Source organism: Rana temporaria, chromosome 6, assembly GCF_905171775.1.
Source record: "Rana temporaria chromosome 6, aRanTem1.1, whole genome shotgun sequence".
In the NCBI taxonomy this organism is placed as follows: domain Eukaryota; kingdom Metazoa; phylum Chordata; class Amphibia; order Anura; family Ranidae; genus Rana; species Rana temporaria.
In genome coordinates, this window is record NC_053494.1 from 121708826 (window position 1) to 121734969 (window position 26144).

The window sequence follows — 26144 nt, forward strand, 5'->3', positions numbered from 1 at the left end:
GTGGAATATACTGGTCAGTTTTCATTAAAGGGGTTGTAAAGGTAAAAGTTTTTTCACCTTAATGCATTCTATGCATTAAGGTGAAAAAACATCCGACAATACCGGCCCCCCCAGCCCCCCCCCTTGTTATACTTACCTGACCCCTTGAAAGTCCTGCGCTCGCCCCCAACATCCTCTTCGCCGTTGAGCCTGGCCGTTGATTGGCTACAGTGGATGGATTGAAATGTCAATCACATCCAATGATGCAGAGCACCGGGGGGCGGAGCTGAGTGATACAGTCGGTGGCTATGGCCGCCGCTGTATTACAGAAGCACGCCCGCATTAACTCAACACCATGCAAGCTCGCTCGCATGAAGGTGTTGAGTCCTTGCGGGGGGAGCCGAGACAGCCGCCGAGGGACCCCAGAAGACCAGGTTCAGGGCCACTCTGTGCAAAACGAGCAGCACAGTGGAGGTAAGTATAACATGTTTGTTATTTAAAAAAAAAATGTGTTATCTTTAGTGATCCTTTAACCATTACCCAACTTAACTTATATTTACGAGATAGATCGGAACCATGTTCTGTTTCCACTGTAGTGCTGTTGCTGTCTTAACTGCTAGTAGGATATATGAGCGTAATCTCTCAGATATTTAGGGATTTCTTTTTTTATGAATTGTTTTGCACTACCTGTAGGGGGTGTTACTCTACGTTTTGGTTCTTTTAATGTTTACAGTAGGTGTTTGTGATATTGTGCTTTTAGCACGACAGCGTCGCGCTGATACTCGGCGACATGGTGCCGAGATCTCGCACTCACTGGAATAGTGACAGCACATCCCAGCAAGCGCGTCATAGAAGCGACGGGAGATCCGACTTGGATTCCCGCCAATTCTACACGTGTGCGGCGTTTGTTATGAATCCTGAGGGGGAAGTCCCCGCCGGATTTTAAATAAAAATCCGGCATGGGTCCCCCCCTCAGGAGCATACCGGGCCCTTAGGTCTGTTATGGGTTGTAAGGAGAGCCCCCCTACGCCGAAAAAAACGGCATAGGGGTCCCCCTACAATCCATACCAGACCCGTATCCAAAGCACGCTACCCGGCCAGCCAGGAAGGGAGTGGGGACGAGCGAGCGCCCCCCCCCCCCTCCTGAGCCGTACCAGGCTGCATGCCCTCAACATGGGGGGGTTGGGTGCTCTGGGGCAGGGGGGCGCACTGCGGCCCCCCCACCTCAGAGCACCCTGTCCCCATGTTGATGAGGACAGGGCCCCTTCCCGACAACCCTGGCCGTTGGTTGTCGGGGTATGCGGGCGGGAGGCTTATCGGAATCTGGGAGCCCCCTTTAATAAGGGGGCCCCCAGATACCGGCCCCCCACCCTAAGTGAATGAGTATGGGGTACATCGTACCCCTACCCATTCACCTGCAAGAAAAGTGGTAAAAACACAAATAAACCACACAGTGTATTAAAATATTTTATTTTTCTGCTCCGGAGGCCCCCCCTGTCTTCTTTATTAGCTCTTTTACCAGGGGGGGCTTCTTCTTTGACGTCTTCGGGTGGGTGGGGGCCGCCGTCTGGTTCTCTTCCACCGCCGGGGGGGGGTGGCTTTTAAAAAAGCCCCCACCCCCCCGGCGGGTTTCCTCCGGCGTCTTCGGCGGGGCTCTTCTTCTTCTGCTATCCCGACGGGTCTTCTCCGCTATCCGGGGGGTCTCGCCGCTCTCCGCTGTTGACTTGTCGCACCCCGGTTCTTCGTCTCGCAGTCCGGTCCCTTCTTCCGTGCTGTACGTCTTCTTCCGTGCTGTGAGTTCTTCTTCCGCGCTGTGACGTCATGTTCTTCACTTCTCTTCTTCTCCCGATGTTGATTCGCCGGTCCTCCTCGCTGAAATGACGGATGCGCGCCTTGCATCGGACCTATATAGGCCTCACAGTCCCATCATGCTCTGTACCTACCCATGTGATACCTACCCACGTGGGTAGGTATCACATGGGTAGGTACAGAGCATGATGGGACTGTGAGGCCTATATAGGTCCGATGCAAGGCGCGCATCCGTCATTTCAGCGAGGAGGACCGGCGAGTCAACATCGGGAGAAGAAGAGAAGTGAAGAACATGACGTCACAGCGCGGAAGAAGAACTCACAGCACGGAAGAAGACGTACAGCACGGAAGAAGGGACCGGACTGCGAGACGAAGAACCGGGGTGCGACAAGTCAACAGCGGAGAGCGGCGAGACCCCCCGGATAGCGGAGAAGACCCGTCGGGATAGCGGAAGAAGAAGAGCCCCGCCGAAGACGCCGGAGGAAACCCGCCGGGGGGGTGGGGGCTTTTTTAAAAGCCACCCCCCCCCGGCGGTGGAAGAGAACCAGACGGCGGCCCCCACCCACCCGAAGACGTCAAAGAAGAAGCCCCCCCTGGTAAAAGAGCTAATAAAGAAGACAGGGGGGCCTCCGGAGCAGAAAAATAAAATATTTTAATACACTGTGTGGTTTATTTGTGTTTTTACCACTTTTCTTGCAGGTGAATGGGTAGGGGTACGATGTACCCCATACACATTCACTTAGGGTGGGGGGCCGGTATCTGGGGGCCCCCTTATTAAAGGGGGCTCCCAGATTCCGATAAGCCTCCCGCCCGCATACCCCGACAACCAACGGCCAGGGTTGTCGGGAAGGGGCCCTGTCCTCATCAACATGGGGACAGGGTGCTCTGAGGTGGGGGGGCCGCAGTGCGCCCCCCTGCCCCAGAGCACCCAACCCCCCCATGTTGAGGGCATGCAGCCTGGTACGGCTCAGGAGGGGGGGGCGCTCGCTCGTCCCCACTCCCTTCCTGGCTGGCCGGGTAGCGTGCTTTGGATACGGGTCTGGTATGGATTGTAGGGGGACCCCTACGCCGTTTTTTTCGGCGTAGGGGGGCTCTCCTTACAACCCATAACAGACCTAAGGGCCCGGTATGCTCCTGAGGGGGGACCCATGCCGGATTTTTATTTAAAATCCGGCGGGGACTTCCCCCTCAGGATTCATAACAAACGCCGCACACGTGTAGAATTGGCGGGAATCCAAGTCGGATCTCCCGTCGCTTCTATGACGGCTCTGTCTCCATCGCGGCAAGCCAGCTCGGCGCTGGCTCCCGCGATGGGGCTCGTAGGTGCTCAATCTCGCCGAGAAAGAGAGCGAGATTGACACAAAATCGGGTTCACCTACTGTACTTATTGTTTGTACTGTTTAAAGGCTAAGTTCGCCTTTAGAAACATGTTATTTGTTACACCTATGTTATATGTTACGCACCCCAAACCTTAGCCTCTGATCAGCACACTCATAGTTCTTTGACACTTTCCCCAGCTTTCTACCTTAAAAAGTTGGAGGACGTGTCTGCTGGAGCTTGACGTTGCACCCATAATCTACTAATCGTAGGTGCTAATCTTTGCAGGCTCCTGTGGATAAAAATACTATATGCACATTTTTTTCCTGTAAATATAAGTGCATTTGTAATCCTTATTGAAAAATGTAGTCTTTAAATATTGATTCTTAGTTTATAATATTAATTGTTTTCATATTTAAGGCTGTCAGTAAAAAAAATGTGTTCCATCAGTAAATTTTTCATGTTTTTATTTACCCTGCTGGGCATCTTTCAAGTAAAGTAAACATACAGATTAGAATTATTGGGCCAGATTCACAAAAGAGATAAGACGGCGTATCTCCTGATACGCCGTCGTATCTCCTGATACGCCGTCGTATCTCTGAGATACAATTGTCGTATCTATGCGCCTGATTCATAGAATCAGGTTACGCATAGATAGCCCTAAGATCCGACAGGTGTAACTGTGTTACACCGTCAGATCTTGGGCTGCAATTCTAGGCCGGCCGCTAGGTGGCGATTCCATTGCGGTCGGCGTAAAATATGCAAATGACTAGTTACGCCGATTCACGAACGTCCGCTTTGTCCGTCGATCTAAATTTACGTTGTTTCCGTAGAGATGCGTTGCGTAAAACTAAGCATGCCCTCTAGGCGGTGTAACCAATGTTAAGCATGGCCGTCGTTCCCGCGTCGAAATTTTAAATTTCACGTCGTTTGCGTAAGTCGTCCGTGAATGGCGCTGGACGCCATTTACGTTAACGTCGAAACCAATGACGTCCTTGCGACGTCATTTAGCGCAATGCACATCGGGTAATTTTACGGACGGAGCATGCGCAGTACGTTCGGCGCGGGAATGCGCCTAATTTAAATGGTGCCCGCCCCATTTGAATTAGGCTTGCGCCGAGCGGATTTACGCTACACCGCCGCAAGTTTACAGGTAAGTGCTTTGTGAATCAGGCACTTACGCTGTAAACTTGCGGCGGTGTAACGTAAATGTGATACGTTACGCCGCCGCAGCGTAACGTATTTGTATGTGAATCTGGCCCATTATTTTTAGTAGTTCAAAAAATAGTTATTTTGCGCTTAAATTTGAGTTTTGCATGTACATTAAGGGAAATAAAATACAAGCACATCCCACAGACACTAGATTTTTTAGCAGCTGCATAATGCCATGCTCTATGCTAGTTTCCTATGATCAGCAGACTTTTAGTGCACAGTTTGTTTAGTACTGTTTCTACTAGGGTTGCTGTGACTTGCACAGTGGAATTGACAGGTTTGTTGTTTGAATCTATGGAAAAAAAAAAAGAAAATTTGTATATTTTTTTCCACACGAGTACTGAAATGTTTTAAATGTTAAAATGGATACAGTTTTTTTTCCAATGGTACTTTGCTCAAGGACATTTTCAAGAGAATATAACTTGGCTATACACTATACTCGGTGTCGGCTGGTGTTCAAAATTTTTGGGGGGGGCGCAAACGAAAAAAAAAATTGCAGCCTCACTGTGCCTATCAAATGCATCCACTGTGTCATCAATTGTCACCACTGTGCCATGCCATCAAACGCAGCCACTGTGCCATCAATTGTCACCACTGTGTGATGCCATCAAACGTAGCCACTGTGCCATCAATTGTCACCACTGTGCCATGCCATCAAACGTAGCCACTGTGCCATCAATTGTCACCACTGTGCCATGCCATCAAACGCAGGCACTGTGCCATCAATTGTCACCACTGTACCATGCCATCAAACGCAGCCACTGTGCCATCAATTGTCACCACTGTGCCATGCCATCAAACGCAGCCACTGTGTCATCAATTGTCACCACTGTGCCATGCCATCAAATGCAGCCACTGTGTCATCAATTGTCACCACTGTGCCATGCCATCAAACGCAGCCACTGTGCCATCAATTGTCACCACTGTGCCATCAATTGTCACCACTGTGCCATGCCATCAAACGCAGCCACTGTGCCATCAATTGTCACCACTGAGCCATGCCATCAAACGCAGCCACTGTGCCATCAACTGTCACCACTGTGCCATGCCATCAAACGCAGCCAATGTGCCATCAATTGTCACCACTGTGCCATGCCATCAAACGCAGGGACTGTGCCATCAATTGTCACCACTGTGCCATGCCATCAAACGCAGCCACTGTGTCATCAATTGTCACCACTGTGCCATGCCATCAAACGCAGCCACTGTGCCATCAATTGTCACCACTGTGCCATGCCATCAAATGCAGCCACTGTGCCATCAATTGTCACCACTGTGCCATGCCATCAAACGCAGCCACTGTGCCATCAATTATCACCACTGTGCCATGCCACTATGCCATCAATTCGCACCACTGTGCCATGCCATCAAATGCAGCCACTGTGCCATCAAACGCAGCCACTGTGCCATCAATTGTCACCACTGTGCCATGCCATCAAACGCAGCCACTGTGCCCCTCAATTGTCGCCACTGTGCCAGTTGTCACCACTGTGCCCTTTAATTGTTGCCACTGTGCCCATTGTCACCACTGTGCCCATTGATGCCACTGTGACCTTTAATTGTTGCCAATGTGCCCATTGTCACCACTGTGCCCATTGATGCCACTGTGCATGTCACTGTGCCCTTTAATTGTTGCCACTGTGCCCATTGTCACAACTGTGCATGTCACTGTGCCCTTTAATTGTTGCCACTGTGCCCATTGTCACCACTGTGCCCTTTTGTCACCACTGTACCCATTGTCGCCACTGTGCCCTGTAAAATGCACTTACCTTTCTGCTTCCACGTCCCTCGATGTCTTCTCCCGACCTCCATGACGCTTCAGCCAATCAGGTTACCGATAACCAGAATAGGCGTACCTGATTGGCTGAGACGGCCGTGCGTTCCGAGGATAGACATCAGGGGGACGAGGGCTGTACTCGGAAAGCCTATCAGAGCCGCTGGCTCTGATAGGCACTTCTGCACAGCCAACCAGCTGCCGTTATTCAGGTAACTGGCGCCCAAGTTCCGGCCATCTGAATAGACCAGCGGCAGCTGGCAACAATAACATGCATTCATGCAATACATGAATGTATGTTATTTGCGAGAGCCAGAGGGGGCGGCGCTGCAGCGCCCTCTATAGACGGACCGCCATCACTGCAGTATAAGTAAAATGACATTTTAGGGAAAATAACAAGTCTTAAAGGGCCCTTTTTTTTGACTACAGGAGGGGGCGGTGCCCGGGCGACCCCTATGGACGGGCCGCCACCGACTATACTTTTACTTGAAAGCAACGTACAAACCTTACAATAAAAAGTTGCCACTTCTGGAGACCTCTCCATGTATATATACATGGATTTAACACTCAGGTAGCCTCATTGTTTTCCAGGAAATTGGAACCACAATGTTATGGTTCAATCCTGCAGATATAAAGGCACTGAAGGCTCTGACATCATCCAACAGAGCTTATTCAAGGTGAACTCATGGAGGTGGAATGGTGAATATACCTTACTGGAGAGATGTCAATAAACATAACTGACAGCCCAAAAAAAAAAACTGGGAATAGTAATGCAGCACCAATAAGCAGGAACCAGAGCCTGAAGTAATGAGCAAATATGGTTGCCCTGTATACAGTATCTCACAAAAGTGAGTACACCCCTCACATAATATTGTAAATATTTTATTATATATTTTCATGTGACAACACTTAAGAAATCTAATTTTGCTATAATGTAAAGTAGTGAGTGTACAGCTTGTATAACAGTGTAAACTTGCTGTAGCCTCAAAATAACTTAACACACAGCCATTACTGTCTAAACCGCTGGCAACAAAAGTGAGCACACCCCTAAGTGAAAATGTCCAAATTTAGGTCCAATTAGCTATTTTTCCTCCCCCATTATCATGTGACTAGCTAGTGTTACATGGTCTCAGGTGTGAATGGGGAGCAGGTGTGTTAAATTTGGTGTTATACTGGTCCTGTAAAGTTCAACATGGCACCTCAAGGCAAAGAGGCTTTCTGAGGATTTGAAAAAAAGAATTGTTGCTCTACATAAAGGTGGCCTAGGTGATAAGAAGATTGCCAAGACCCTGAAACTGAGCTGCAGCATGGTGGCCAAGACCATACAGTGGTTTAACAGAACAGGTTCCACTCAGAACAGGCCTTGTCATGGTCGGCCAAAGAAGTTAAATGCTCATGTGCTCAGCGTCATATGCAGACATATGAATGCTGCAGGGGTTGAAGGGGTGGGGGGTCAGCCTGTCAGTGCTCAGACCATACGCCGCACACTGCATCAAATTGGTCTGCATGGCTGTCATCCCAGAAGGAAGCCTCTTCTAAAGCTGATGCACAAGGAAGCCCACAAACAGTTTGCTGAAGACAAGCAGACTAAGGACATGGATTACTGGAACCATATCCTGTGGTTTGACAAGACCAAGATAAACGTATTTGGTTCAGATGGTGTCAAGTGTGTGGTGGCAACCAGGTGAGGAGTACAAAGACAAGTATGTCTTGTCTACAGTCAAGCATGGTGGTAGGAGTGTCATGGTCTGGGGCTGCATGAGTGCTGCCGGCACTGGAGAGCTACTGTTCATTGATGGAACCATGAATGTCAACATGTACTGTGACATACAGAAGCAGAGTATGATCCCCTCCCTTCGGAGACTGTGCTGCAGGGCAGTATTTCAACATAACGACCCCAAACACACCTCCAAGATGATTACTGCCTAGCTAAAGAAGCTGAGGGTAAAGGTGAAGAACTGACCAAGCACGTCTCCAGATCTAAACCCTATTGGACATCTATGGGGCATCCTGAAATGGAAGGTGGAGGAGCGCAAGGTCTCTAACATCCACCAGCTCTGTGTTGTCGTCATGAAGGAGTGAAAGAGGACTCCAGTGGCAACCTGTGAATCTCTGGGGAACTCCATGCCCATGAGGGTTAAGGCAGTGCTGGAAAATAATGTTTGCCACACAAAATATTGACACTTTGGTCTCAATTTGGACATTTTCACTTAGGGGTGAATTCACTTTTGTTGCCAGCGGCTTAGACATTCATGGCTGTGTGTTGACTTATTTTGAGGGGACAGCAAATTTACACTGTTATACAAGCTGTACACTCACTAATTTACATTGTAGCAATGTGTCATTTCTTCAGTGTTGTCACAAACGATCTAATAAAATATTTACAAAAATGTGAGGGGTGTACTCACTTTTGTGAGCTACTGTACATATAATATATGATTACAAACTATAAATAGAAAAAACAGATTTACAACATTAACAGTGATAAGATTTACATTAAGCTGATGGCTTTTTAAGTTTATATCTTTAAATAAAAATGAAACCCTTTGTTTTACCTTTAACAACAATCTAATAATCTAGTTTTAAATATATCTACTACTGTTTTAAAACTGCATGTAGATTTCGATCTTCGTTCTCCTTATAGCAGATGCATAAATTAACCAGTGACATTATCCCCAAATGGCACAGGCTTTCATGTGATACCTTTTAAGATGTAGTTATGCAGAAAGTGACAACTAGACCTTATAAATAATGAAGTGAGATAATATGACCTGGAAGTCATAAAACAGACACATATCCTCAGTGCTGTAATTTGCACAAAAAGACTATAATCACCGGAGGCTTGCTTCGGGCATTACCTTAACTGGAGATCTGTTCATCACTAGACATAAATTAGCTCTTGGAGGTTCCCCCCCCCCCCCCCAATTTTCTGGTGCACTGTTAAATTTTTGTTCGTATGCTCTTATCCACTTAGAAGCTTAAAGTTTATGGTGATATTATAAAGATAAGGTCATGTGTCACAGAATGACTTTGCCAGAGATGTTCAGGACTGCCTAAAGGGCTTTTGCAATGATGTTAAAAAGTAATTCCATTGTGATATCGGTGATAAGTAAATGCTTAGGAAATATGGGGAGATTTTTGCTTGGGTAGTCAGTTTTCCTTGACTGGTCATTTGATGCATCAAAACCACCCAAAATGATGGCCATGTAGCAGGTATGAATGTAAAGGCTCCAGAAATGTTTGGCACCAGTGATCACACAAACTGGGACATATTGGTTCTATACTCACAAAAATATATATTCACCTCTGCTCATATGAACATGGCTAATTGTTATAGCAGGAAAACAAATAATAGCTTGATAGTTCTGTTAACAGTGGCATATGTCAAAATAATAGACATCCTAATTGTCAAATTCAGAAAAATAGATTTTTCTGTAAGCATGTGTTGCATAAGTTAGGCCTAACTCCCGCCCAAACTTGTTTGTTCGCTTTTAACAGATTGATAGAGCTCCCATCATTTTTTTATTAGCAGCCTATGCCCTGGTTGGAGATATTTCCCGTTACTGCCTGCCGGCAAAGGTAGTAAAGAGAAATATCTACATTTGTCAGGTTATTATTACTAACTATGTCTTTCTGTCCTGGTGACAACATTTCCCTTCAGTTTTTTTTTTTTTTTTTTTTTTTGTTCTGCTGTCACAAGAACATGAAGGTAAAACCTCCCCTATATGATCATTAATAACAGACTTGGCAGAAGTATTTCCTTTTCTAAAATCTGTCCAAAGCTAAAACAAAATTTGTAGCTGGATTTGGATCAGTCCGTACAATTTTGCAGCCATCAATAGAAATATGTTATCTTTTTTTTTTGGATTTTTAAATGATAAGTCACCCTGGTAGGCTTATTGAGCTTATTATTCATGTCATGACCTTTATTACGTTGTAATGGTGATATCACTCTACCATAGTTCCCATTCATGGTGGATTTGGGCTGTTATGCCCACCTTTGTGTGTTCCAACATCTCCAGTTAGCGTAAATAAATACAAAATGCAACAGAGAAAGAAGAAACTGCTCATAACTGCCTCAACGGAGGTGCAGAATCAGGAGCTCAAGCACAGATACTTTATTTATTATGATTGATTTACTAAATGCAAATAGACTGTTCACTTTGCAAGATCATTTTCCCCACAACTTAGCGAATGAGGTAAAGCCCTGCTGACTTCCATCATCCAGACATGTGCAAGCAGTTTTTTTTTATTTTTATTAGCCTTGCATCTGATTGAATATTATTTGCAAAGTGAAACTGTACCAACACTAAACTCTGGGGAAAATGCCCTTACAAAGTAAACAGCCTATTTGTTTTTAGTAAATCACCCCTAAGGCGCCGTACACATGGTCGGTTTGGTCCGATGAGAATGAACCGAAGTTCATTTTCATCGGACCAAACCGACCGTGTGTATAGGCTATCGGTCTGTTTTCCTTCGGTCCAAAATTTTAAAACATGCTTCAAAACCGAACCGATGGACCACTGCTCCATCGGACCAAACCGATGGTTAGTACAGAAAAGCATTGGTTCAAAACCCGCGCATGCTCAGAATCAAGTCGACGCATGCTTGGAAGCATTGAACTTCATTTTATTCAGCATGTCGTGTGTTTGACGTCACCGCGTTCTGACCCGATCGGATTTTGAACTGATGGTGTGTACACACATCAGACCATCCGGCCACTTCAGCGGTGAACCGATGAAAACGGTCCGTCGGACCATTCTCATCGGTTTTGTCCAACCGTGTGTACGCGGCCTAAAGTGTTCTGAGAGGAAATTCTCAGCATCTCCCAACAACTCTTTCATTTATTGTGCTTTGCATAGAATGTAGCAGAAGAAACTTATAATTTATGTAATATAATATAAGCAGAAAGAATAACAGTACATATCTGAGTAGGAAAATGGAACAGACACACGTCTTGCTTGTTGGAAGAGTAGGTTGTTCCTTCAATACCTGAACAAGTTGATATCAGGAATTGCCTGTGCGTGTAATGCCACTGCAGTAAAGAGAAGGTAACAGCTCTATTAAAGATGGTGATTAATTAGACTAAACAAGGGGCGAGAAATTAAAAGCTGACAAGTGAGTGGGTAATTAATTAGTCCCAGGTATGTTTTTCAGACACTGTTGGAAGCTTTCAATGTCACTGCTATAAATGTACTTTTCTAATTTTCTTATCAGAAACACCAAACTAATAATGAATTGGGCTCCTGCTGCCTGCTTTTGTCCATTGACTTATTCAGCTTTGTTTTCCTTCTGTAGCACTGATGTGTAACAGTGTATAGTTTGTGCTCCGTATGTTTTTTGTTTTTTTTCAACATTACCAGCTTTTGTGTTTCAGCCTCTCCAGTGAATTAAATTACAGTGTGCCATTAAAGCAGCTCTCTATCTAAATATAGAGCAAAATCTTTATCAGCGTTGTGCTGGTAAGAACATGCTTACTCCTGTTGGATGTTTGTCAAAATAAGTTCCTTGAACAATGAGAGTTTGTTGGCTGATCTCTGGTTTCTCTGTCTGTTCTGTATTTAACCAGCTGCATTTTCACACATGTTCTGTCAATAAATAGGAATAATTCTCAGAAGAGGCGAGATCTAATTATTTCTATTTTTATTTAGGTTTGGGAAAAAGAATAAAGATGATAAAGGAGGAAAGGTCGATCAGAAAGGTAGTCCTAAAACTGCCAGGAAAGAGGAGGAGCATGATGTGGAAAAGATGAAGGAAGAACGTGACAGGTAGGAAATTTGAAGTGAAAATTGTTAGAAAATTGAAGTCTGACACACGAGCTATATGCAAATGGTAGATTGGCATAGTATGTTGTTCTATAAGTGCAGGGCTCCAGATGGTTGGGAATTCCAATCTAGTCCTTATTACCTGCTGCTGACATCTGGTCTAGGTCCTATTCACACCTAAAAATGTGTTAACAGGCACGCTGCCTTGGTCCAGGCGTGCTGCGTTCAGCACTTTGTGTTATACCAGCCCATTCATTTTAAATGATTTCTGCACACGCCGTAACGCAAGAATAAAAAAAACACCTGCACTATTCTGACAATGAAGACTTCATATCTGTGCATTACAGTGTTCTATAGTACAGGTTAATTTTTATTTTTTATATTGTATATTAGGTGCCAGAGTGAGTGGTGCTGCATTGTAACACATATCTACAGCATCTCACAAAAGTGAGTACACCCCTCACATTTTTGTAAATATTTTATTATATCTTTTAATGTGACAACACTGAAGAAATTACACTTTGCTACAATGTAAAAGAGTGAATGTAAATTTGCTGTCCCCTCAAAATAACTCAGCCATTAATGTCTAAACTGCTGGCAACAAAAGTGAGTACACCCCTAAGTGCAAATGTCCAAATTGGGCCCAAAGTGTCAACATTTTGTGTGGCCACCATTATTTTCCAGCACTACCTTAACCCTCTTGGGCATGGAGTTCACCAGAGCTTCACAGATTGCCACTGGAGTCATCTTCCACTCCTCCATGATGACATCACATAGCTGGTGGATGTTAGAGACCTTGCACTCATCTACCTTCCGTTTGAGGAATCCTCACAGGTTCTCAATAGGGTTTAGGTCTTAGGACATACTTGGCCAGTGCTTCACCTTTACCTTCAGTTTCTATAGGAAGTCAGTGGTTGTCTTAGAGATATGTTTGGGGTCATTATAATGTTGGAATACTGCCCTGTGGACCAGTATCCAAAGGGAGGGGATCATGCTCTGCTTCAGTATGTCACAGTACATGTTGGCATTCATGGTTCCCTCAATAAACTGTAGCTCCCCAGTTTCGGCAGCACTCATGCAGCCCCAGACCATGACCCTCCCACCACCATTCTTGACTGTAGGCAAGACACGCTTTGACACCATCTGAACCAAATTTGTTTATCTCGGTCTCATCGGACACCAGGACATGGTTTTAGTAATTCATGTCCTTAGTCTGCTTGTCTTTAGCAAACTGTTTGCAGGCTTCCTTTTGCATCATCTTTAAAAGAGGCTTCCTTCTGGGACCACAGCCATGCAGACCAATTTGATACAGTGTGCAGCATATGGTCTGAGCACTGACAGGCTGACCCCCCCGCCCCTTAAACCTTCAACCTCTGTAGTAATGCTGGCAGCACTCATACATCTATTTGCCAAAGACAACCTCTGGATATGACGCTGAGCACGTGCACTCAGCTTTTTTGGTCGACCATGACAAGGCCTGTTCTGAGTGGAACCTGTCTTGTTAAATCGCTGTATGGTCTTGGCCATCTTTATGTAGAGCAACAATTCTTTTTTTCAGATCCATAGAGAGTTCTTTGCCATGAGGTGCCACGTTGAACTTCCAGTGACCAGTATGAGAGAGTGAGAACGAAAGCACCAAATTTAACACACCTGCACCCCATTCACACCTGAGACCTTGTAACACTAACAAGTCACATGGCACCTTGGAGGGGAATGGCTAATTGGGCCCAATTTGGGGTGTACTCACTTTTGTTGCCAGTGGTTTAGACATTAATGGCTGTGTGTTGAGTTATTTTGAAGGGCAGAAAATGTACACTGTTATACAAGCTGTACACTCGCTACTTTACATTGTAGTAATGTTGCATTTCTACAGTGTTGTCAGATGAAAATATATAATAAAATATTTTCAAAAATGTGAGGGGTGTACTATCTTTTGTAAGATACTGTACATATGTGTTAACCTGTGTTACCGAACTAGTATGTGTAACAAACAAGTATGACTCCTATCCTGCTCACTGAGCAGTGCAAAGAGTAATCATGTTGTTTAAAGACCGTAAACCCTAAAAAAAAAATCTTAATTTTGCTACAGTAAGACTTCATGCACACTGGACATTTGCCCGTCTTTTTTAGATATTTCTCCTGGCAGTAGCATTTTGGCAGAAATAATCACTTGACACTTGTAAATGTGTGTAACGTATTTAGGTGTGTTTAGGCACTTTCAGGCACGTCAAGCCCTTAAGCATTAATTTTGTTGGTAAGAGTTTTTTGTGCCAAAACACTGCTGCTTCTGAATGTGCTGGGATTGTTTTTTTTTTATCTGCATTTACATGCCCCTGACTCTAAATTCCTCTAAATGCTTCTGTGTGCATGGACATATGGACTAACATGTAAGGATGTTTAGAGGCAGGAAAAAAAATGCAAGATGCCCCTAACCGCAGCATTAACAATTTCCACTGTGCATGAGGCCTATTAAAGTAGTAGTAAAATGTTGTGGGTCAATCTCCATCAACTAATATCGCCACAGGAATTTAGGAGTGTAAACAACAGCGTAGTTGTTTATGTACTGCAGTCAGCATAAAGCAAGCCTGTGCTGCCTATTCAGGGGAAATCACTAGGCTCAATCCACTCTGTTCAGGGCCAGGAACCAAATGAATTACCTAGTATGAAAAAGCATGTTACTCACCCCATATAACAGTGCTAGGCCAATCAGGGCTGTTACTCTTGTTCTCTCTAACCCGCCGACGACTTGTAGATTGTGCAAGGATTTCTTCCAAGCTGAAAGGAGCAGTGAGTGAGGTTCAATAGAAAAATAATATTCTGTAGGGAACGGCTAAGTTAAATTGAACCCCAAGAAAAATTGATCATACAGCACATGTGCTCCATAACCTCTCCTAAATCAGAGCTGAGTGTACAAATGGTTACTTCCTGGACTAGGTTTCCTTTAAGACCTGACACAATATAAACTGTAGTACAGAAGAGTTTCCCATCTGTCCAGTTTCGGTCTTCGTAGCTCATTTGTGAAGGTTTGATCCAGATGTGTAGTCATTGTTCACTTGGTGTAGAATGTGTTCTGCTGAAGTCAAAGACTTTTACCTAAAGCAATCCAAGACTTGCAACTCTCTTGGGCAGAGGGGTTGTGCTACATTCAAGTACACAGTGCTCTAGGTGCTGTATACTTATAGTATACATTAGAACTAACAGGTTCTTTTAGTAGATAAAAACAAATGTGTGTCATGTGCTGTCAACAAGCACACATGTGCTTTATGTAAGGTTAACTTTACAATGTTTAACCACTTTACATTAGCGTCTCACATACAGTATATACAGTGGCAAGACAGGTGAGACTTAGTGCCCAGTTGCCACAAATATATGTTTCTGTTTTGTTCTAGGGCATGCTTCATCAGCACCCCTAGAACTAAGACTGAGCTCACTGACATTTGGGAGTTGGTAGGCGGCAAGATCAGGAGCCCTGTCGATCAAATCCTGGGCATCATAGTCCATTTAAATGGATAACCAGTATCTCCATTGAGAGATAACAGATGTTGTAGTATTTCTTAGCTTACTTTAAAAGATTTTAGTGAAAAGAAACATTTTGTTATATTCAGGACCAGATTTCATATAGTTTTTGTTTTTTTGTAAATTGTGTGGATATAAAATGTTGCATATGAATGTTTCTTTACCATTCTTAGGCAGCAAGTGGTGAGCTTTAAGCAGGAACAGCAGCTTTCAAGACACTCAGATAATAGATGAAGGAGATGGACCTAAACAGAAAGGAGATCAGATTATGCACATTGCAGAATGACCCACAGAGGAAGCATATGCGCCTCCCTCTCTCTCCTAACATGTTATAAGGCAGAAGGACCATTACAACTGACTCAGCTAAACAGAGGGAGCTCCAAGAATGCAGGCAGTGCCTACATTTAATTAGACAGCCCAGCATGATTTTAAAACTTTTGTGGATGTACCCATTATAAAAATATTTATTTGTAAAAGGAAAATTTTATATAAGCATTTATGCAATTATACCAAAAGATTTTGTACATTTGTACATTTTCAAAAAGGCAAAATAAAACCATAAACCAGTATATTTACCATTTATTTGTGATATGCTATTATTAGGGATTTATTGCATGGGGAATCCTGTGGTCACTCTGCTGCATACTTGAATATCACCTTTACTTAGAAGTTGTGGGAGCCTTAAATTATTGCAAAAAGTATACAGTATTGTAATTGTCTGTGACTGTCATTGGTCACAGTGAGCCATGTAGCATGTCTCATTTACCTTTCCATGTTACAAGAAGGTTAGCTGTTGGCATCTAGAAGCAATGCTGGCTTTACAAGGAGGTGAGCGTCCATGTAGAGTCATTTTGTTTACAAATCAATACTATGTTTTTGGACTACTTAGGTTCGACTTAGATGGACTTTATTTTACAAATGTTCTTTGGCTTTTCAATAAATATTCTTTATAAGAATTATTGAATGTAAGCAAATTATTGGAACGCATTTTGCAATCTTATGTGTGTTAAATGGTAGCAGGTACTGTATCTCTCATGATCCTTGCACATTAGCCCCTGTGAGTCCAATCCGAGATTGTTGGTGCACCCCTGAGGAATAGGTGCAGCGTCCAGCCCTGCTGCCTGCAACCTGTCAAGGTCTATGGCAGACTGCAATATGCCATGGGTGAACACTGTACTCATATTTAAGGCCCTATGCCTTCAGGGGCAGAACACAGAATAGGTCCTGTGTGCAAGGAGTTTTAGATGGGAACTGTCCTGTGTCTTTTACCATTATTTGTCAGTAAATAACAGCACAAGTAAAAACCAAATGGATGTGGCCATATAAGTTAAGTTGCCATAAGAGCAAAGTAAGGGTGTTTTCAAGGTATATATTTGACAGGTACAGACTGTATAGATATACATAAACAGTACTGTGCAAAAGTTTTAGGCACTGTAATGCTGTAAAGTAGGATGCTTTCACAAATAATGTAAAATATTGTTTTTATTAATTAGACGATTTTATAAAGAGTATCTAAAAAAGAAGAAACCTAAATCAAATCAATGTTTGTTGTATCCACCTATTGCCTGTAAACTTCTCTTGGGTACACTTGCACAGTTTTTTTTTACATGTTGGCTGTATCTGTTGTTCTTAACAAATAAAGATTTTAAATGAATTTCAAGCGAGTTTGAAGTTTGTTCAAAGCATCCCTGTTCATGCATTAATTTGAAAAAAATGTGAATTTATTATTTATTTTTTCAAAGGAGCCTGCAAAGTATTGCAACTGCGATGAGAGGGTCGTGGGTGCAATGCCAGGCTCCTACAGGCTCTTCCTCCATCTGTCTGCCTGTATCACTTTTAGAGAGCTGGAGGAAGTGTCAATTGACTATGAGTGTGCTGATTACCACACTTGAATCCCATTGCGAGTTACCAGTCTGCTGGACGTGGTGGTAGGCAAGACTTTTCTGTGAAGGAATGACATGGCTGTGTGCTTAGAGCCCTGCACAGCCTTCAAAAGTGACAGGCAGATATGGGGAGAAGAACTTGTTCACACTGTAATTTGGGGGGGGGGGTGGTGCTTAGCAACGTGTTAGGCCCCGTACACACGTCCGAGGAACTCGACGTGCCAAACACATCGAGTTCCTCGTCAAGTTCATTGAACAACGAGGAAATAGAGAACATGTTCTCTATTTGGCCCGGCGAGTTCCTCGTCGGCTTCCTCGCTGAAAAGTGTACACACGACCGAGTTTCTCGGTAGAATCCAGCTTCGATCGAGTTTCTGGCTGAATTCTGCCGAGAAACTCGTGTAATAGTATAGCTACAAGTGTAATGTGTTGCTAAAGTTGAACTAATAATTCAGCTTATGGTATCAGTCTCTTGCAGTCCCTGCAGGGCTGGAGTGTGAAAGGAAGAAGCAGAACAAAGAGACATTCAGTTTATGTGCCGTCAAAAAGCATACTAGTAAGAAGGCAAAGCAGATTGACCAAGAAATTAGCTCATCACTGTGCTGCTTATCTTTTTTTGCCAATCAAAGCCTGGGCTGGATCCAGGATAATAACCTGGTCTCAGAAGAAGTGGGTAGAATGAAGCTAGCCATCAGTCTGAGGACATTTAGTGGCAGGAATAATAACTGCTGTGAAAATCCCTGAATTGAAAGTAAATATTGAAGCAAAAGCTGGTTTTATTGTTTTCTCCTTTAATGGGTTATTTTATTGTATGTTGCTGGTTTTGGCTGGTGTTCCACTTTACGCTGGCATAAGTAACATGTTCATGAAAGAATGTATAAAAAGTATGGAAGGTATTACATGTAACACTTTAGGCTTTGTAGCTGTAGTGCAATATATATTCACCCTGTAAAATTTGTGGTTATTGCAGTTTTTCTCTAGTTCTGTTTAATGGTTTAAAAAGTATTGAAATCGCAAATCAAAAGTTAAAACATACAAGTCACATGAATCATTGTCAAGCCTAAAGAAGAAATAGTGTTATGCCAAATAGCGCTATGGGTTGTAAGCCAGACATCCACTTATATTTGCGTACAGATGAAATCTTATTGAACAGGTTGAATAGCCGCCTTAGCAGAAATTAAACAGTAAATCACATTTCACAGTTTGATCTACAAGCCTATAGTTTAGACGTAAAACTCCTAGTGCTTTGTTGTAATAACAAAATATTATTCTATGACAAATTGTAGTAAAATATTGAAGGATTTAATATGCATCTTACAATAGGTTCAAATGCATTCATTAACTATTTAACCACACAGTAACATTCAGCATCACACAGGACACATCAGAGTTACAGATTTGCTGTACAATATAGATAATTTATCATTAATATTACACATTTTCCTCGTTGTTCACATTTTCATATAGCTCGAGGCTACAAAAAGAAATACAAGCATATATGTATTAGCCATCAGAGCAGCACATTAATTAGATATTGATTAAAGAACAATCAACCAATAGCAACTGTTAAATAAATATCTTGTATAGTATCTAGAGATTGGAAACCATGAAACTTTGGGCTTCTTGTGTAATGGAATTTGCTGCAATATGTGGAATTATGACTAAATTAATCTTTAGGCTACTCATAGAATCTCCCTGTGACTGAAATAATGTCATACAGCACATAACAAATACATCGGATTTAACAAAAGAATGCTGTTTGGTTGCCTTACTTTTCATCTTCGTAATAACAATATAGCAAACATATGATTAGTAGAATAAGTAGAAGACCATGCAGTAGGTGTCAGTGTTTACATAACACTTTACCTTTAAACTTTCCAGCAGAATTCAGTAAGTCAAGTGCCAATAACCAAGCCTTTTTCCCTCAGAGAATAGGTATTCTGTCCCCTTGCCCAAGGTACCCTTATCTCCACCCCCTACCCTCCTCCAAGCAATGATCCTTGTTTCTGCCCCTATCCACCTTCCAGCACTGCCCCTTTTAGAGAATATAAGTCAATTGCATAGACATCCCCCAGTAGCAAAAGTAGATCCCCCACCAGGAACAATAGATACCTGAGCAGCAATATTAGATATCATAGCAGGGATTGTGGATCCCAGCAGCAACAATAGATCCACCACGAGCAATCATCTCCGCCACAGCAACAATTGTTCCCTTAGGCAGCAGGAATTGCACTCCCCTACCAGCAACAATAGATCCTCCAGCTTCACCAGCAACAAGAGGATACCCTGCAGCCAGCAACAATGGACACCCCTCCCCCCAGGTGCCAGTGACAATAGACTCCCCAGCAGCCAGAAACCCCTCCATCCAGAAACAACAGTGAGTGGAGCTGGTGAATAAATAGTAACACTTAGTTTACAGCAGTGGGAACAGTGAGGGACACAGTAATTTAGAAGGAGTCATGCAGTGGCTTCTCCTTTGCAGCAGAGAGGATGTCACTCCTCTGAAGACAAGTGTAGAAACGAGTATATCCTTGCCAGAGCTATAAAGTAAGTGTTGGCAAATACCTTCAGGATAAATCTTAACCTGGACTACAATGAATTAGTTCCACTGCCTGAGTGCTGACGGTAACCGAGTGGCAGCTAGAGATTAATATGAATTTAAATTGTAATAATTGGATATGACAGCTGCTGTTTTGGGGCGCTACAGTCAGCATACACCTACCTTGGCATAGGTGACATTGACTTTGGTTTCCATACCTAATATCTCTGCAATCGGGGCTGTTTATATGGTGGTTTCCTTTTGCATGCATTAGTATCTGTATTTTTTAGGACATTTGGGAATAATTTCTGTTCTACATTGCAGACTGTAGAAAATTCACATTTACAGGGTTTCAAACTTTTGGTTGCTTAAAGGGGTTGTAAAGGTTTGTTTTTTATTTTCTAAATAGGTTCCTGTAAGCTAGTGCATTATTGGTTCACTTACCCTTGCCTTTGATTTCCCTTCTAAATGTTTTTTTTCTTTGTCTGAATTTCTCACTTCCTGTTTCTCCTCAGTAAGCTTGCCCCCATCATCCAAGTGGTGGTTAGTCAGTCAGAACAGCTTACTGAACAGCTTACTGAGGAGGAACAGGAAGTGGGAAATTCAGACAAAGAAAACAAAGAAAAAAAACCTTTAGAAGGGAAACCGAAGAAAAAGGTAAGTGAACCAACAATGCACTAGCTTAAAGGAACCTTTTTAGAAAATAAAAAACTAACCTTTGCAACCTCTTTAATTCATTTATGGTTTCATGATTGTTACTTATAAGACACAGAGCCCAGTATTCTGCATGTTCTAGGCCTTTAATGTCATGAAAATTCATTATTTATATGTCTGTCAGATCATGATCTCTGAAGATAAATTGCTCTGGATCAATCATGTTAGTTTTGAATATATACTCATTATCATGTTACAACTGATGAATTTGCAATCCTAATGATTGCTCTTGATTATGTAGCCACTATCATGTTGTATCTTTAATGTAACATTTGCATATGTTTACTCATGAAGATCATTTTGATTTGTTTATTTGTAATATATTCAAAATACTTTTATAAAGCCTAGATTAAAATTGTGAATACTTGTGATATATTTCTTAAAGAGGACCTGAATGTTGACAGATGTGCCCCAAAAAGCTATCCACCTTGGTAAAGCAGGGCTTTGCTTCCTTGTGGTGGAGCTGCCCCAGTAATGACTAGTGATCTTCTGAATAGTGAGGGGAAATTCAAGATGCAAGAGAAGTGGATAAAGCACAGATCCACAGAATAATTAGAGAAAAAATAGGGAGGTCCATGCACGGCAGGTACAGCTTTCTCTCCATCACGGAAAACAGTGATCAGCACTGTAGTGACATCGTCAAATCTCTCTCCAGATCACGAGACTACCAATCAGAGAAGACCGTTCCTTAGATTATCTAACAGTGCAGATATACTTCTTTGAGACAGAAGGCACTAAAGTGCTTAGGCACACTGAAGACAGTCTGAACTGTTGTTTTGCAGGAGAATTTCAAGACAAAATGTAGATTTTCAGGGCACTGCTTAGGTACTATGGGCCAAATCCTCAGCCAGGCGGCGTAACTTAACTTTCAGCAGTTAAGTTACACTGACTTAAAGTTTTTACCTAAGTGCCTGATCCACAAAGCACTTACGTAAAAATTTCAAGCCGTGTAAGTTAAGTGCCGCCGTCGTAAGGCGTTCCTCCTCTCCGGGGGGCGTTTACAATTTAAATGAGGCGCGCTCCCGCGCCGGCCGTACTGCGCATGCGTGTGACGTAATTTTCCCGACGTGCATCGCGCGAACGTAATTGACGCCGGGCGGCTTTGTGGATTGCGACGGGACACTAAAGTTGCGACGGGTGAAAAAAAAGACGCGCCGGGAAAACAAATAATTTAAAAAAAAAAATGACAGCGTCGCTCAGCATGCATTCCTGAGAGGGAGAACTCCATGCCACTTTTCAAAGAAAAAACCGGCATGGGTTCCCCCCCCCAGGAGCATACCAGGCCCTTAGGTCTGTTATGGGTTGTAAGGAGACCCCCCCTCCGCCGACAAATCGACGTAGGGGGTCCCCCTACAATCCATACCAGACCCGTATCCAAAGCACGCTACCCGGCCGGTCAGGAAGGGAGTGGGGACGAGCGAGCGCCCCCCCCCCTCCTGAGCCGTGCCAGGCCGCATGCCCTCAACATGGGGGGGTTGGGTGCTCTGGGGCAGGGGGGCGCACTGCGGGCCCCCCCACCCCATAGCACCCTGTCCCCATGTTGATGAGGACAGGACCTCTTCCCGACAACCCTTGCCGTTGGTTGTCGGGGTATGCGGGCGGGGACTTATCGGAATCTGGGAGTCCCCTTTAATAAGGGGGCCCCCAGATACCGGCCCCCCACCCTAAGTGAATGGATATGGGGTACATCGTACCCCTATCCATTCACCTGTAGGCAAAAAGTAAAAGTTAAAAAACACACAACACAAGGCTTTTGAAAATAATTTATTATTCTGCTCCGGATGCCCCCCCTGTCTTCGTTATTAGCTCAATTACCAGGGGGGGCTTCTTCTTCCACTCTCCGGGGGTCTTCTTCCACTCTCCGGGGGTCTTCTCCGCTCTCCGGGGGGGGTTTCTTCTTCCGCTCTCCGGGGGGGGGCTTCTCCGGACTCCGGGGGGCTTCTTCCATCTTCTCCCCTCTTCCGCTGTTGACTCCGCGAACCCCGGTTCTTCTGCAGATGTCCGGTGCCTTCTTCTTCAGCGCTGGCTGCCTGCTATCTTTGTGTGTTAGCTCAATTAGTAACAGGCAGCCGGCGCGGTCTTCTGTGACGTCAGGGTCTTCTCTTCCTTTCTTCCGATGTTGCCTCGTCGCCTCTTGTCGCTGTAATGATGGAAGCGCGCCTTGCATCCCATTTATATAGGCATCACCGTCCCATCATGCTCCGGTAGGTACCCACGTGGTGGGTGCACGTGGGTAGGCACCCACCACGTGGGTACCTGCCGGAGCATGATGGGACGGTGATGCCTATATAAATGGGATGCAAGGCGCGCTTCCATCATTACAGCGACAAGAGGCGACGAGGCAACATCGGAAGAGGGGAGAAGAACAGAAGACCCTGACGTCACAGAAGACAGCGCCGGCTGCCTGTTACTAATTGAGCTAACACACAAAGATAGCAGGCAGCCAGCGCTGAAGAAGAAGGCACCGGACATCTGCAGAAGAACCGGGGTTCGCCGAGTCAACAGCGGAAGAGGGGAGAAGATGGAAGAAGCCCCCCGGAGTCCGGAGAAGCCCCCCCCCGGAGAGCGGAAGAAGAAACCCCCCCCGGAGAGCGGAGAAGACCCCCGGAGAGTGGAAGAAGACCCCCGGAGAGTGGAAGAAGAAGCCCCCCCTGGTAATTGAGCTAATAACGAAGACAGGGGGGGCATCCGGAGCAGAATAATAAATTATTTTCAAAAGCCTTGTGTTGTGTGTTTTTTAACTTTTACTTTTTGCCTACAGGTGAATGGATAGGGGTACGATGTACCCCATATCCATTCACTTAGGGTGGGGGGCCGGTATCTGGGGGCCCCCTTATTAAAGGGGACTCCCAGATTCCGATAAGTCCCCGCCCGCATACCCCGACAACCAACGGCAAGGGTTGTCGGGAAGAGGTCCTGTCCTCATCAACATGGGGACAGGGTGCTCTGGGGTGGGGGGGCCCGCAGTGCGCCCCCCTGCCCCAGAGCACCCAACCCCCCCATGTTGAGGGCATGCGGCCTGGCACGGCTCAGGAGGGGGGGGCGCTCGCTCGTCCCCACTCCCTTCCTGACCGGCCGGGTAGCGTGCTTTGGATACGGGTCTGGTATGGATTGTAGGGGGACCCCCTACGTCGATTTGTCAGCGGAGGGGGGGTCTCCTTACAACCCATAACAGACCTACGGGCCTGGTATGCTCCTGGGGGGGAACCCATGCCGGTTTGGATTTTACAAATTGCCGTGGAGTTCTCCCTCGGGAATGCATACCAAATGCCGTCGCTTGAATGGGCCTTTACAAGGTGTGACTAACTTTACACTTTGTAAAAGCAGCCCTAGTTTTACACCAGGCAAACTAACACTTACGGCGAAAAAACTAGGCACAAAAGCTTTGAGGATCGCCCTAAGTGCTAATTTGCATACTAGAAGAGGCATTTCGACTCGAAATGCCCCCAGTGGCGGATGCGGTACTGCATCCTAAGATCCGGCAGTGTAAGTCCCTTACAGATGTCGGATCTTCTGCCTAACTTAGGAAAACTGCTTCTGAGGATCAGTTCCAAAGTTAGAACCAGAGATACGACGGCTTACGCCGGAGTATCTCTTTTGTGGATATGGCCCTATAAACATATACAAACATTCCTTATAGCATAGCAAATTATGACTTTTTAAACAAAGGTCTATTTTAACCACTTCCTTACCGGGCCTATACTGGCACTCCTCTCCTACATGCAAAAATCATATTTTTTTTGCTAGAAAATTACTTAGAACCCCCAAACACTATATATGTTTTTTTAACAGACACCCTAAGGAATAAAATGGTGGTCATTGCAACTTTTTATCTTGCACGGTATTTGCGCAATCATTTTTCAAACTTATTTTTTTGGGGGGAAAAACGGTTTAATGAATTAAAAAATATTAAAACATTAAAGTTAGCCCAATTTTTTGGGATAATGTGAAATATGAAGTTACCCTGAGTAAATAGATACCTAACATGTCACCCTTCAAAATTGCACACGCTCGTGGAATGGCGCCAAACTTAAAAATCCTCATGGATTTAATTTTTATTTTTTTTACTGGTTACAGAGGAGGTCTAGGGCTAGAATTATTGCTCTTGCTCTAATGTTCGTGGCGATAACTCACTTGTGTGGTCTGAACACCGTTTTCATATATGGGCGGGACTTGCGTATGCGTTCACTTCTGCGTGCGAGCACATGGGGACAGGGGCACTTTAAAAAAAATGTTATTGTTAATTTTAAAACTTTTTACTTTGACACTTTAAAAAAAAATACATAATTTGATCACTTTTATTCCTATTACAAGGAATGTAAACATCCTTTGTAATAGGAATAAGCATGACAGGTCCTCTTTACAGTGATAAATGGGGTCAATAAGACCCCACATCTCACCACTAGGCTGGGAAGCTTGAAATGTAAAAAAAAGATCACCGCTTCCCAGCCAAGGCGGAGTAGTTTTTTTTTTAATGCAGAGGCCGGGCATGACGTCATAACATCGCGCCCGGCCTCCGAACGATCATAGAGACTCCGGCGACCATCTGGTCTGCTGAAAATCTCTATGGTAGGCAGCCGGGGCCGGCGGATCTGTTCTCTGACTCACCGATCGCACAGGTGAGTCGGTAGAAGCACCGGAGCGCAGCAGGAGGGGGATGTCCCCTCTCGCCGCCTGTAAGAACGGTCAAGCAGCCCCTATGATCGTTCTTACGGCCACAGAATTGCCGGCTCTAAAAGACGATATCTCAATGATGCCTGTAGCTGCCCACATCATTCAAATATCCCTGCTCAAAGTCAAGGACGTCCGCTAGGAAGTGGTTAAAGGGGAGTTCCAGCCTTTTTTTATGTTTAGTAAAAGTCAGCAGCTACAAAAAGTGTACAGGCAACCTCCATAAACCAGGGGAAATTTACACGGGTGCGCAACAAGGCTTTGGGCTTAAGGATCCCTTTATTGCTATTGCTTGCATTTTATCTCCATTCACATAGATTGGAGACTTACAAGCTAGCATTTGGTGAGTCAGGTTTACCCCCCTGCTCATTGATTTCCGGCCTACTTTACCCAGCCTATAGCCTGATCATCCGTGCACACCCCTGGAATATGAGTCTTCTTCTTTTGCTTACCAGCAACTGATCGCCCTACCATTCAACGCACCACTTTTTTGCTCTAACGATATTATCCCCCTAACTGGCTTGATTAGTCCTTCTGTGAACTACAGCCAACGTTAGGCCAAAAAAAGACCGACTGTTGTCTACCCCCAACGCGGTTAACCTTTTATTGAAATGTCTGTGCTCCTGAGTAAGCGATTTATATAGCGTGCAACATGTAGAGCAAGTCCTCCTATTCCTCTGGATTACCACTCGGTTACACATTATATAAGTCAACTCTTTAACCACTTCCTTACTGGGCACATATACCCCTTCCTGACCAGGTGAAATTTCAGCTTGTGGCACTGCGCCAATTTAACTGACAATTGCACGGTTGTGCGACGTGACTCCCAAACAAAATTGACATCCCTTTTTCCCCACAAATAGAGCTTTCTTTTGGTGGTATTTGATCGCCTCTGCAGTTTTTATTTTTTGCGCTATAAACAAAAATAGAGCGACACTTTTGAAAAAAAAACAATATTTTTTACT

General features: G+C 44.3%; 1 protein-coding gene across 5 annotated transcripts in view; it reads left to right on the top strand.

Moving 5' to 3' along the window:
• The window catches only part of PARD3B (par-3 family cell polarity regulator beta), a 1737215-nt gene that overhangs the window by 961227 nt on the left and 749844 nt on the right, over positions 1-26144 (top strand). For 4 of the 5 annotated variants that reach the window (XM_040357288.1, XM_040357287.1, XM_040357289.1 and 1 more), the window contains one exon: positions 11743-11859. In XM_040357288.1, coding sequence (XP_040213222.1) covers positions 11743-11859 — 117 coding nt within the window. Of the gene's footprint in view, positions 1-11742; positions 11860-15545; positions 17027-26144 lie in introns of those variants that run through there. The other variant, XM_040357291.1, reaches the window with a different exon arrangement.